Source organism: Pleurodeles waltl, chromosome 2_2 (genome assembly GCF_031143425.1).
Source record: "Pleurodeles waltl isolate 20211129_DDA chromosome 2_2, aPleWal1.hap1.20221129, whole genome shotgun sequence".
NCBI lineage: Eukaryota > Metazoa > Chordata > Amphibia > Caudata > Salamandridae > Pleurodeles > Pleurodeles waltl.
The window spans coordinates 1,027,829,165-1,027,843,676 of record NC_090439.1 but is presented as its reverse complement, the minus strand read 5'-3'; the positions used below and the strand labels follow the sequence as shown (position 1 = coordinate 1,027,843,676).

Below are 14,512 nucleotides of genomic sequence, written 5' to 3'. Positions count from 1 at the left end.
CAGGAGTGCATGAACATCTTGAAAGAGTCCAAACGACCTTCCACGCGGCGTTCTTACGCTTTTAAGTGGAAGAGGTTCTACATATGGTGCTGTCAACAAGGTCAGAATCCCATACGGGCTCAGGAGGATGTCATACTGTCTTATTTACTTCATCTGGCAAAGTCCGGTCTGCAGGTATCATCTATTAAGGTACACTTGTCTGCCATTACAGCCTATCGTAAGTCACCTTCTTAGGAATCCTTCTTTACGAAACCAGTAGTCAAGGATTTCTTAGAAGGTTTGAAAAAAAGTTTTTCTGCCCATTCGGAGACCATCTCCTCCATGGGAACTGAACATAGTATTGTCAAAACTTATGGGCCCTCCTTTCAAACCTATACACAAGGCCTCTTTACAACACCTTACGTGGAAGACGGCTTTTTTGGTGGCCATTACTTCCGCGAGGAGGGTCAGTGAAATTCAGGCTTTGTCTTCCAAAGAACCGTACACAGTTTTCCACGACAATAGAGTGGTTCTGCGAACTCACCCATCTTTCCTTCCGAAGGTGGTGTCAGAATTCCACATCAATCAGACTATATCTTTACCAACTTTCTTTCCCAATCCGGAGACTCCGGCGGAGAAAGCATTGCACTCTTTAGACTTGAAAAGAGTGCTGAAATTTTATTTGGATAAAACAAAAATCGATTAGACATTCCAACCACTTGTTTGTAAATTATGGTCATTTGAGGACAGGAGAGGCAGCATCTAAACGAACGATATCAAGATGGATAGTTTCTTGTATTGTTAATACTTACCAGCTGGCTAATAAACAAATACTAGCTACGCCTAAAGCGCATTCCACAAGGGGAAAAGCGGCTACTGCTGCCCTCCTTAACAATGTTCCAATATCTGAGATTTGTAAGGCTACATGGAAGTCTGTACATACATTTACTACACATTACTGTTTAGACTCAGATGCAAGATCAGATGCCCAAGTGGGGCAGGCCTCTCTGAGAAATTTATTTGCATAATACGTATCTATTCCTGCACTTCTATTAGACAGTCCGCAGAGTTTAGGGATGGGCTTGCTAATCTATTCAATGTTTATGACTATTGATGAGGATCCCCTGGAAGAGAAGGATAAGTTACTTACCTGTAAATCCTAGTTCTCTTCCAGGGGTATCCTCATCAAAGTCATAAACAACGCCCCCTCCTCCCCGGACGCACGTCTCCTAGAAGTGCAGGACAGACTGTCTTTCGAATCAGTTACACAGATTGTCACCGTAAAAAAAGTACTGAACCAACTGTCACCTTTCCTTCACCCCTAAGGCATGGTGGGATACTGGAGGTGCTCAGGGTCTTAAAGGCACGGTGCCAACGTTTTTATGGTTCTCCTGTGTTAACCTGCATGCAGCCTATTGGCTAAGAATGCTCCATTGTTTTTCAATGTAGTTTTTCTCTTTTTTCTCTAGTGATTACTACTGCTTATTTCCCTAAGCCCAGTTTTGGGGGCTTGGGTAGTTATTTATTTTCTATTGTAATTTTATAATGAAAAAAAAAAAAAAAAAAAAAAAACACTTCATAGAAATAAAGCATTTTAGCCTGTTTATGATTATAGCCTGCATTGCTGTTTTACACATGTATATATGAGTTAGTATGAAAAATATGTCTACTGAAAATGCTATATATATATATATATATATATATATATTTTTCGTGCATATTTCATACTTTATATGTGTGTATTTTATATATGCTCCGGGGTCCCCGCACAAGGGCGGGAATATTCAATGTTTATGACTTTGATGAGGATACCCCTGGAAGAGAACTAGGATTTACAGGTAAGTAACTTATCCTTCTTGACCAATCCGAGGCTATTAAAATTACTTGAGCCCGATCTTGGCGAATCTTCCTCAGAACCTGAGGAATCAAGGGTATGGGGAGGGAGGGGGGGGGGGGGGGGTTTGAGTGTCTCCGCACGTACATTGAGCACTCCGGCCAGATGATTCGCTAACAAGCAAATCTGATGGTCCCGAAGGCAGGACCAGAGCCGCAGAGCCTCTCTGCACTGAAGATACGACTCTACTCCTCCCTGCTTGTTTATATACATTGTGATAGTGTTGTCCGTCAGGACCTGAACTAACTGACCGCATAGGGACGGGAGGAAGGCCTTGAGAGCCTTGAAAAGTCTGTTCCACTGGAGATCAACGAACCTTGAGCTCCAGGTCCCCCAGATGAGCTTCCCACCCTAGAGTGGAAGCATCCATCATGACTGTGGCCACTGGAGGCCGCAGTGAAAACGGCCTTCCTTGAGAAAGGTTGCCACCCACAGCCCACCATAGTAGATCCGCTGCAGCGTCTCTGAAGATCATTATCGACTCCTCGAGATCCCCTTTGTGTTGAAACCACTGCTTGCGGAGGCACCCTTGGAGAGCCCTCATGTGCCAACCTGCATGAGGGACCAACAGAATGCAAGAAGCGAACAGATCGAGCAGGCGTAGGACCATGAGGACTGGAACAACCGCTCCATTTTGAAACATTGGAATCAACGCCTGGATGTCCTGAATCTGCTGAGGCAGAGGATAGGCCAGATTCAACGTTGTATCCACTACTGCCCCTATGAACAGGAGGCGCTGAGAGGCCTCCAGGTGAGACTTGGGTACTTTACCGTAAAACCCAGACTAAACAACAACTGAGTTGTCATCTGCACGTGATGCAACACAAGCTCTGGAGACTTGGCTTTGATCAACCAATCATCCAGGTAAGGGAATACCGAAATTCCCTTCCTTCTGAGACTTGCTGCAACCACTGTCATCACCTTCGTGAAGACTTGAGGTGCTAAAGTAAGACCAAACTGAAGGACCGCAAACTGGTAGTGTTGCGACCCCACCACAAACCGGAGATACTTCCTGTGCAACTTGAGTATAGGGATATGAAAGTAAGTATCCTGCAAGTCGACAGACACCATCCAAACCTCTCTGTTAAATGCCAGACGTACCTGTGCTAGAGTCAGCATCTTGAATTTTTCCTGTTTGAGGAACCAATTCAAAACTCTCAAACGACCAGCCTTCTTGGGAATCAGGAAATACCTCAGATAACATCCCTGACCCCTTTCCTCCTCCAGAACCAACTCCACTGCACCTTTTGATAACAGGATTTGAACCTCCTGCTGCAACAATAGGAGATGGTCTTCTGAACAAAATGAGGGACGTCGAGGGATGGGAGGGGGAAACTCAGGAAAAGGGAGAGCATATCCTTTCCTCACAATGTTCAGAACCCAGGAGTCTGATGTAATTAACTTCCACTTATGGAGAAAACAATATAATCTTCCCCCTACAGGAGAAGTATGGCTGAAAATGGGCAGAAAGCTAGGGCTCCTTCCCTTGTTGTTGTCCTCCAGAGGAAGAGAATGACGCAGGTTGCTGCTGGGTGGCCCCTCTTGTCCGAACCCTCCCCCACTCTCTAAAGGACCTAAAAAGGAGGCTGGTAGGCTGTTGGACTGTGGTCTGGGGTCTCCCAAGGTAAACAGGTCCACGCCCAAACCACCTGAACCTCTGAAAGGAGTAGTAGTGGAGGCCTGCAGACCCAAAGATTTTGCTGTGGCCCTACTGTCTTTAAAGCACTCTAACGCAGAGTCAGCTTTAGCACCAAAATGTTTTCCCCCATCAAAGGGCAAGTCCAAGAGAGCAGTTTGTCCATCAGAGAAAAAGCCAGAGGACCTCAACCATGCATGCCTTCTGGTAGCAATAGAGGTACCCATCGCCCTAGCCACTGAATCTGTAGAATCCAAACGAGACTGGATTATCTGCTTTGCTGCAGGCTGAGCATCCGACAGAAGGTCTCCAAATTGTCCCTGCACCTCCTGCAGCAGGTCCGGAATCATAGCCCTAGCTGAATCCATCAGGGGTGCACGTATCTACCCAAAAGACAGGTAGCATTTGCTGCCTTGAGGGCCATAATGCAAGAAGAAAAAGTTCTTTGCCAACTGCTCCATCCTCTTGGATTCCCAGTCCGATGGAATCACAGGGAAGGAGCATGGTGCAGACTGTGTGGAACAAGAGGCCTGAACAACCAGACTCTCCGGGGTAGGATGTTTTGACAAGAATTCCGGATCCCCAGGCGCCACCCTGTACCTCCTTGCCATAGATCTGTTGACAGCTGGTGACGACACAGGCTTCCTCCATACCTCTAAGATAGGCTCCGTAAGAGCATCATTAAACGGAAGCAATGGATCTGCCGAAGTAGAAGAAGGATGCAGGACCTCAGTTAAGATATTTGTATTGACCTCTGCAGCAGGCAACAGAAGATCCCAAAAATTCGCCGCCTTCCTGACCACAGTATGGAAAGAGGCCGCCTCCTCCGTAAACTCCCCCGGTGAAGAAAGCTCCCATTACGGGGAAGTGTCTAGCCCACTGGCCGAGTCAAGCCCTTGATATTCCCCAACGGCTCCACAATCTCCCCTTCTTCCAACAAATGCCTCTGGAACTCCTCTTCCTCCAAAAGTCTTAAAGCCTTTCTACGTGACCTCAGCCTGGCCTCTAACCTTGGCGTCGACATAGAATTAGCCGTGCCTTTCAGTTGTGAAGCTGGTGTCATCAATGCTGGACCAGGAGAAGAAGGTTGACTTCGGTCTAATCCGGCGCCATCTGCCGCCGGAGCGGATCTCATCGGCGCTGCGGACACCTGAGGCTCCATCATCGGCATCGACCAAAAAGGCTGTAAGGTCTGCTGCAGGGGTGACTTACATATATTGCAAGCAATGTTAGGGGATAGGGCACACAGGTTGTGTGCCATGGCGTGTTTATACTTTTAGCTGCACCAAGACACACAGCCTGCATGTGCTCAATACATGCTGCAGCCCTTGGGGACCCTCTTTGGTATTCCAAGAGAAAATCTGAGTGAATACATGACCGCACAGAAAGGTAGAGTATGTAACATTAAGAATGATCTGCCATACCCTGCAAAGCTAGACCAATGCATTAGGCCACGAAGTAAACACATTTCTAATCAAACAAGTGAGGTCAAATATGGGAAAATCTTACCATTCTTAAAAAGGTACGCATGCACCCTGACCACCTTGAATGCTTCCCAACTTGTAGCTAGAAAAGCTTATATCCAAGCTACTGTCGTAATCCAGTAATGTTAAGATAGCATTCATACCAATATCCTTATAATCCAACATACATTGTGAGCATATATTGCGATGGCAACAGCAGAAACAACAAACAAGACAAAGGAAAGCTAACCTCCTCCTGTCCCTTTTGCCCTTCACCATATTTATGCTCTTGTATGACAAGCTGCAGCATTTTCAACAACTAGTCACTTCCTACCGTTACCTTGGTACATGTTATCTGGTGCACCCTATATAACTTTAAACTGTCCTACCCCACTAAGCATGCAAAGTATCAAAACGTACATGGGTTTCTTCATGCGACTCAGAGATGGTGATGAACAAAACATGTTATTGCCATGAAGATGCCAATATTTAGACTCAGCAATCAAATCTTTATTCTTAGAGTCTATAATAACAAAGCCTTAACACAAAACATAATATTTGCACACAAGTGCTTCAACCATCTGCAATTCATGCTGGCATTTGTGCATTGTAGAAAATGTGAAACTGTCAATTAAACTCCATCAGAAACAAAAATTCTTTACTTACATACCATTTTTGTAAGTAATCCTGTGCTTCTAAACGAGCACCAACTTCAAACTCTATTCCTGGACAACTTGGGGGCTTCTTACTCATTTTAATGGCACCAGAATTGTAGACATCTTTATCAAGAAAAAAACAAAACAGGAGAAATGTTTAGAAACATGTGAGGACTTGATGTGCGGCACTGCAACACCAATATTTAAAGTTTTTGTTTTTTAAATAAAATACAACACAACAACTTTTTGGCTTATCAACCATTGACACATACCTTTACTACTGATAACCTGGTTCTTACGCTTTCAAACAAATAGGAGACATATGCTACAAAGACTGCCTCTCAGACTAACATTCTGCAAAGCATTCATAATTACTCTATCAAAGGAGCTGGTAGCGGACTATTTTCAGTCAACAAACCAACAGAACGCCAAGTCAAAGCTAATGACTTTGTGAGAAGGGGAAGGTATATAAGGTGGCTACATTGATTAAACAAAGGTGGACAGGTCTTTTATATGTGGGTTCTGTGCAGAAAAGAGGTGTGGCATGGGTAGTGACATTATAAAAACAATAACGCAGTGGCCTCAGAACAAAGATATTCTGAAGAACAACTAATAATGGAAAACGTGGTTGCTGAAGGCACAAAACAGAAGAAGAATCATTATGCTTTCCTAGTAAATTAAAGTAAATTGTTGCAGGAGGAGAGAAAGTTGACTGCTGAAAGTCCGAGACAAGTATAATCCTTAGAAAAGGATATTTTTGATCTCTTTACACATTACTACTGGAATAGTGAGTAACTGTTCTGAATGCCACATCTTCAGGAATAGTCAAGAGACAATCAAACTAGTGAACAGATGAGCACAATTGAAAAGCCTTTTCTTGGGAGCTTTGACTACCTATACTAGCGAGGTATTCAATTACCACTACGGTCCCAGGATCACAATAATCTGGATAAACAAGCTACTTCAATTGGGCACATTCTTCCCAGGTAATTTGGGTGAGCCTTTAGGACTTGATTGTTATACCTTCACATACGTTTACTAGTTGTGTCAAATGACTGCATAATTCTAAGGAGTCATGAAAGTGGAAACTTTATAATGATTTTTCAGAGTTCTGGAGGAGAAATCAGCAGGTTGCAGTTGCCCTGCTGTTGTCTTTGCTAATGGCTGTACTTCTTGTATGCTTCAAAAACGTACATCTTATATTATCATGTGAAGTTATCCCGTCATCTAGATTCTACTGGTAATAAAGGACTAAAGACCCTAGCACATCAAGGCCACATCTAAGTTTCTCAGACCACAAAATATCAACAAAGGGAGCAATGTGTAGTTTGAAAGATTCGTTACAGGGAGGGAACCAGGTGAGGACTGTGTAATTTTAGCTCATGTGCACTTGGTTGAGAAAGTGAGGTGGTCACATACTTCAACTGCAAGAGTCCAGTCCTAGCCTTCTCACACATCGGTGGGGCGAAAGTCCTGTAGGATTTACAGTCTTCATCACACCATGGACATGTCAGGGTCCCACGTACTGTGCTAGTTTTAATCTGAATCTGGCAAGCACTTGTTTTGTGGGTTATCTACAAAGGGTGGTGAAGTCGGCGCCTGTGAGTAACACAGAACCGCCATGTGGGAGGTACCACAATAAGCCTACTAGAACACTTCTGTGTTGGTCACTAGTAGCGTGAGGATGTTTGTGAGGAAGCCTATGTGGTCCTGCCCGTACCTGTATATTAATTTAAGGACATCTATGAATAGATTGACAAAGAATTGGGACACTGGATTAGACAAAGATATCATATGGCAAAAAAGCAACTTAATGGAAAGAGATGAACAAGACCACTAATATGTAACAAAGGAGAGGGGGGGGGGGGGGGGCCATCTGAGCTAGGTCGGAATGAATTATCCCATTTCTTATTGTCAGTTTGTGAGAAGTTGACCACTTTCAATGTGTTTATTTTTATCTTGAGGACCAAGAATAAGAAAGGAGGGATAGGGTAGGAATAGGAATTAAGGAGAGGGATTAGGACAGGATAGAGAATGGGATAGGGATTAGGACAGGATAGAGAAAGGGATAAGGATTAGGACAGGGATTAGGATGGTGATTAGGATAGAACAGAGATTTGAATAGAATAGAGATAGGGATTAGAAGAGAGATAGGGATATGGATTACGATAGAGGTAGGGGTATGGATTAGGCTAGGACAGGGATGGGACAGGGATTAGGACAGGATAGGGGTTAGGACAGAGTAGGGATAAGCATAGGACAGGGGTTAGAACAGAGATACAGTATACAAAAAAGGTGAAGTCAACACGGGTTTCGCCCCCTCTGGCTATATATATAAGCCGGGGGGGGCGAAACACGTGTTGGCTGATCCTCTCCTCTGGTCATCATATTTGGACTTTGGATCTTGTATTTTGTCCTATTTAACCAGTGACTTTTTGAATATCTGGGACTATAATGCCTGTACAACAATAAAATTAATCTGTACTTTCACAATCTCATGAACCTCCGGAGTGGGACTTCACCTTTTTTGTATACTGTATCTCTGTTTTAGAGGACGTGGGTCCCTGTCCTCTGGTCAAGTCCCCTATTTCATGAAATAGGCATCTAATACAGGAGAATAGTGACTTTTGGGCCCCTCCTTTTTGGAGCTCTTGTTTTCAGGGGTTAGAACAGGCTAGGGATAGGAATTTGGATAGATAGAGAGGGATTAGGAGAGACAGAGGGATAAGGATAGGGGTTAGAATGAGATCAGGGTTTCAATGGGATGGAATAGGGGTTATGATCAAATCGGGATTAGGATGGGGTAGAGTTAGGGATTAGGATGAGATAGGGGTTCAAACAGAATATGGATTAGGAAAGGGGTTAGGATAGAATAGTTATTAGTATATAATAGGGTTTAGGATGGGATAGTGATTCAGGTCTCAAGAAATACTCTCGCCTACTCGCTATGGCGAGTTAGATTTTATCAGGTCGAGCTAAATCTAGGACCTACTCGCCCGTTCTGGAGAGCTGACAAAGAACAGGTCTTCTTTTCACTCAGGAAGTGAAGAAGCAATAAATCATTTTATATGTTGTAACATTTGCACTGAGTTCAGAAAAAAAGGTCAGAAGTCAGTTTACTTCTCTGACTGCAGAGTTCCAGGAATTTGTAAAGTGAACTGTCTGACCTGCTTTACAAAGAGTGTGAACACACAACATTTAACAAGCATTTACAATGCATCGGGTCTCGCGTTTGCTCATGTTAGAGCTGATCGCGTTGTAAACTCCTAACCCGACTTTTCACCTATCGGGCAAAAGTGCATTTATGTAAATAACCCGAAAAAGTGAAATCAAGTATTTAAAGCGCTCGACTTCTGCCAAGCGAGATAGGGCTCGTAAATTAGAGAAAAAAAAAGTCCACGAGCCCGATGGAAAACAGCGAGCCTCGCATGTTTTCTGTACTTGGTCGCTGCGCTGGAGGAGGGCTAGCCACCGGAAAAGGCATGACATATGCGTGCCTTCGACTAATGAAAGCAAGCAGATTTTATTATGGAAGCCCACCAACCAATAAAAAACACTGACGTGAAGTTAACAGGGCTCCGAGCCCTTTTCTAAATACAAAAGAGTCTCCCTGCTAAACGCATGCGCGAGCGCATGCAACGCAGGCTCGACCCTAAAAAGTGAATAAATCAACTGTCAAACATTTAAAAATATATCTCAGTAGTTGCAAAAGCATTTTTTTGTACTACTGTGAGATGAAAAAAATATTTCAGTAGGATAAAGACAAGTCAGAACACCTTACTTGATGTACAAATGATAAATGTTTTCTGAATTCCAATTTTCACAGATTATTTTTAATACAGGATATAGTTTTATCAGTAAAGCTTCAAGTTTGAGAGAAAGGTTTTGGTCATTTCAATGGGGAATTTACTGCCTGTAAGTGAAAGCATGCTACCACATCATGATTTAGTTATGTATTATTTAAAAGTGAGTGTTTAAACATGAACTGAGAAACACTCCTACCCCTGCCCCGATTGCAATGCTATTAGTAAACAAAGAGGCAAGTTGGGGATTATGTGTACTCTATATATGGGCTAGATTATTGTTATACATGGAACAAATGTTATTCTATTTAATCAAACTAAAGAGCTTTTTTTGTACAGCAGAAATGCTAAACTCACATATTCGAAGGTGCACTTATATTTGAGAATGAAGAAAAAGGCGGCTCTGTAAAATAAAATATTTGCCTAGGATTACACACTTGGAGACCAGTTTAAGGGTCAAGGTCATCTCAGTTAGGTCGAGTAGATTATTCAAAATTCCTCAACCTGCAGGTCTAGCAAACTTTTCAGGACTTTGAGGCCAGGGATTAGGAAGGGATAGGGCTCAAGAACAGGGATTAAGATAGGGATAGAATAGCGATTAAGATAGGATAGGGATATAGATTAGGTTAGTTCTGGATAGGAACGGTCAGATTAGGATAAAACAGGAATTAGGATAAGGATTAGGATAAAATAGGGGTTAGGATAGGCATAGCAATTAGTATGGTTTAAGGATTAGGATGAAGTTAAAAAAAGGAATAGAGATTAGAATATGATATGGATTAGGATAGGATAGGCAAAGTGATTAGGATGGGATAGGTATTAGGATGGAATAGGGATTAGGATTAAAAAAAGGAATAGGGAATAGGACAGGCACAGAGATTAGGATGGGATAGGTATTAGAATAGGAGTTAGGATAAAATAGGAATAGGGATTAGGATAGGTATAGGGATTAGGACAGGGATTGCCTAGGGACAGGATAGAATAAGAATATGAGTACGAATAGGAACATGAATAGAATTTGTAGGGTGTAGCAAGCATCTTGGCACTGCTATGAAAAGTAGAATCAGGAACATAGACCACAAGGAAAAACATAGTCGGTTAATAGAATAGATATATTTTAATGTTTTTAGGTAGGACATATGAATTGATCGCTTAATCCCCAACAGTATTGTTTTTTCCGTGATAGGGGTTCAAGGTAGGACTAGGCCCCACTTGCTGCACTAGCCTTCTTTACAAACTGTACTGACAGTTGTAGCAGAGAAATAAAGCAAAGATGACTGATCGTGATGAAACCTGGCTTTCAGGGATTCTTAAAGGCAATAAAAAAAATTAAAAAACTTACATATCAAACATAAAGCCTTGGAAACCATCATCTGCTTAACTGGGCGTCAGTGACAATGGATTCTAGCCTACAAACCATGATAATCATTTTTTTTTAATTCACATACCACTTTAACTGCAAAAATATTTATTGTCTGCAGGACTGAGGGGGAAGATTTCTGCACTCCTAATTAATGTAAACTGTGGTAGTCCACCCATGAGAGAACAACTGCTGAGACTGTCCAAGAATGAACTGCAGAATTTTCCGGATAATCTTTAAATTAACGAAACAAGCTAAAGAAACTATTTATTCTGCGGTGTGTAAACAAAATCCTAATTATTTAACATCTAAGGAGTGGGTAAGAGCAAGACCCAAAGATATGGGTCAAATACAAAAATAACACTTGGCAGGATAATCTCCCATCATTAATAGCTTAGAGTTATCAGAACTGAGTTGGAAATAATTGGAAGATATCAAGAGCGTGTCTGCTGTGACACAAAGTCAAAATCACTACTGATGATGGAGATGTTGATTCAGTCTTATACTCAGTTGGGTATGTCATCTTAACAAGCACCATAAAGGGAAACATGCATGTATTAAAGAGTGACTCCAGGAGTTCCATGCAGACCTGAGCGATAAGGAGGAAGCACAACAGATTTGAAGTGATTCAAGAAAAAAAAGTCAACCATGTTCAAACTAACCCCCCCCGCAAATCCTAAATCCACGAAACATGAGACGCTTCATCAAAAGATCATGTTCACCCATATCAAACACAGCAGACAGGTCCAAGAGAATAGGGAGGATAACTGCAGCAGAATCACACAGGTCAACAAGCAAATACAATTTCTGTGGCAAAGCCATCTCAGTCGGTTTTCTGGACTAAAAGCCCACTTGCCAATCATCGTCCGTTCTCATCTTCAAGTAACGTAACAAGTTGCTTGGAGACAACAGTTTCATCAATATGCCCATTATAGGAACTAAAGTGAAGGGTCTATTATCGTTAACGATGGATCTATACGAATAAACATATATATATATATATTTTTTTTTTTTAAACAATCACTCTATCAATGTTAACCATCTTAGTTATGAATGGTACAAAAACCGAGGACTTCTTTTGCCGAAAAGAGAACAGGCACACATCACCTGAGGAACCTGGTTTGATCTTCTTCAAAGCAGAGCCAATTTCCTCTTCCTCTACTGGCTGATAAGACACACAGTACAAGGGGACATAGAACAATCTAGACAGGAGTCCAGCACCTGCTCTTCTGCTTTAATTGCTCTTGAGATCTTTTTAATTAGGGTTGAAAAACATAGGGTCAGACTGTCACAAAACTGTTGGGAGGAGAAGGATTCTAAAGAGTCCAAAGAACAATTGGACTAAGCAAAATTTCTTAAGAGTTCTTAAGAAAATGAAAAGATTCCCCAGCATAATTCTGAGACAGTGGAATGGCACTCCACAGTTAGACTTTGCCAGGGGAAATTCCTTCTTGTAACTCTTTAATTATTGTTTGTAAATGAGTTGTTGAAGGGATGCAGTGTCAGTTTCCCATTTTTTTACCCCACCTCCATCCAGGCCTGCCGCATACCCACAAGCAGTTGACCCAATTTCAAATTTTCTGTTATCCCCACCACACTCTATGCCCAAGTGCATATTTTATTAGAAGGTTAGGTGCTCGTGAGGGAAAGGGAACAAAAACAAAAAGAAAAAAAAACGATGAGGAGACAATGGTGCTTGGGGTAGAGTAGACTGCACCAGGAAAAAACATACTTGATCTTTTTCCGCAGTGCAGTCTCCTCTCTCAACTCCTCCTCTCCAGTTGGGTGCAAGCAAGTGGTGACTAGCACAGGTGGCTCTCCAGAGGATGTGAGGCACAAAGCAGTTGAATAAATAAGCAAACACTTCGCCTGTCTATTGATCATGCTTTTATTCAGCACATCGGTCAGCGTTTGTCCAGTAAAAGGCAGGAGGTCAGCAGTTTGAACTTGCAGGCATTTTACAAAATTGTTGGCAATTTTGCATTTTTTTTGCAAACAGTAAATCGCAAAATCCTGGAGTGTCTGTGTAGAGTGTCAGAAAAACACTTTTTAAGGCTTCCTACGATAGATTTTACCACAACGTTTTGGTTCAAAACATTTGGATGAAAAAGTGTTGATGCCTACATGGAGGTCATGAATGGTGAAGTGTTCATGGCCTAATGGTGGCTAGCAACGTGAAAGCATATTTTGGGAATGGAAGGGGAAATATTAAAATATTTGCTGATACTTGGAAGGAGGGTGAAAATGAGAAGGACAGTGTTGACCTTGAGAATGGAAATGAGGAGCAGTACACAAGACAATTGAGAGACTTACTGGAAAATGATGGTATGCTGCTGAAAAGAGTGGTGGGAAGATCTGTTCTTTTCAAAAGACTAAATAGGGGTGAGCATACAGAGCAGTACATAATAGCTCTGTAAACACATTTTCTGAGATGTGAGAATTCATGGATAAATACAATGAAATAATTATTGGTCAATAAATCGTACCACTAATCCTGAAACACAAGAGAAAAAAAATTGTATGTGAAGAAACCTAGGCTTCAAAAAATAGTAAGCACAGAACAAGATTCATGATCGCTCAAAGAATTAAATCATAAATATGTAACATACAAATGTGAAGTAAAGGAGAACACAGTTGTGTACACAACAAAATTAGTGAAAAACAAAAGTTGTGTTGCACAAGTGATAAGGAGACAGAGTAGCAGTAAATTACATTGTAGTGGTAGGATGAGGATTTTAACAGTAGTGAAGATTTATCCTGTCATGAAGGTCAAGATTTTTACGTAAAGTGGGACACTTTGTATGGGTGTGCAGGAACGCAAGGGCAACATTGAAAAGGATGATAATGTGTTGGTACTATCTGACCAAAGGAAGAGTGAATGGACATGGATGGTTGGATCCATACATAAACAAATCATACGGTCGCCTAAAGAGTGTGACTTAAATGATGGGTGAAGATGTGGGTATGTCAGTTGATCTATATTCACCTTACACTTTGTTTGACATGAAAGCCTTAAAGACATTTAAGGTTATTGAGATGAAGGATCTCATGTAGGTTCTGTTGGATATTGCAGCATAAAAATAATTTTACTGTAATTTTGAGGTCAATTTGAAATTCAAGGTAAGAGAGGCCCTACATCAAGTACAGGTACAAAAAATGTTAAACTGGAATGGACAGAAAGGTTTGGTGGTTGGTTGTCTTGGATCCCAACCACCAAAAACAGTATTGACGAACAGGAGTCGGAAAAACGCATGCTGGAACTACGCATGCCTAAACAACGCGGTCGGAACGACCGCGTTGTTACCACCAATGCCTTTACCACGAATACCTTAACGATGATTCTTTGTTGTAAAGGCATTCCTGGTAAAGGCACGCATGAACGGTATGCGTGGTTCCAGCATGCGACCCCCCCACCCCAAGCCCCCATCCCTAATACAATCGTACCCCAACCCCCCACCCCTAAAAACAATTCTACCACTACCCGACCCTCCCACCTCTGCCCCTAAAAACCCCCCAATCCTCCACCCTGCCCCTAAAACTAATGCGACCCCCCACCCCCCTAAAAGCGAAACTACCCCAACTCCCCACCCCTGCTCGACCCCTCAACCTGCCCCTAAAACTACCACGATCCCCCAACCCTCTAAAACCTAAACTACCCGACCCCCCACCCCTGCTCCTAAACCATTCCAACCCCCAAAAACTTAAAAAAACACCTCGACCT

General features: G+C 42.3%; 1 protein-coding gene across 4 annotated transcripts in view; it reads right to left on the bottom strand.

Moving 5' to 3' along the window:
- The window catches only part of PHF20L1 (PHD finger protein 20 like 1), a 764,530-nt gene that overhangs the window by 695,828 nt on the left and 54,190 nt on the right, over positions 1-14,512 (bottom strand). For all 4 annotated transcript variants that reach the window (XM_069220776.1, XM_069220778.1, XM_069220775.1 and 1 more), the window contains one exon: positions 5,643-5,751. In XM_069220776.1, coding sequence (XP_069076877.1) covers positions 5,643-5,725 — 83 coding nt within the window. In that variant the 5' untranslated portion in view covers positions 5,726-5,751. The remainder of the gene's footprint in view (positions 1-5,642; positions 5,752-14,512) is intronic.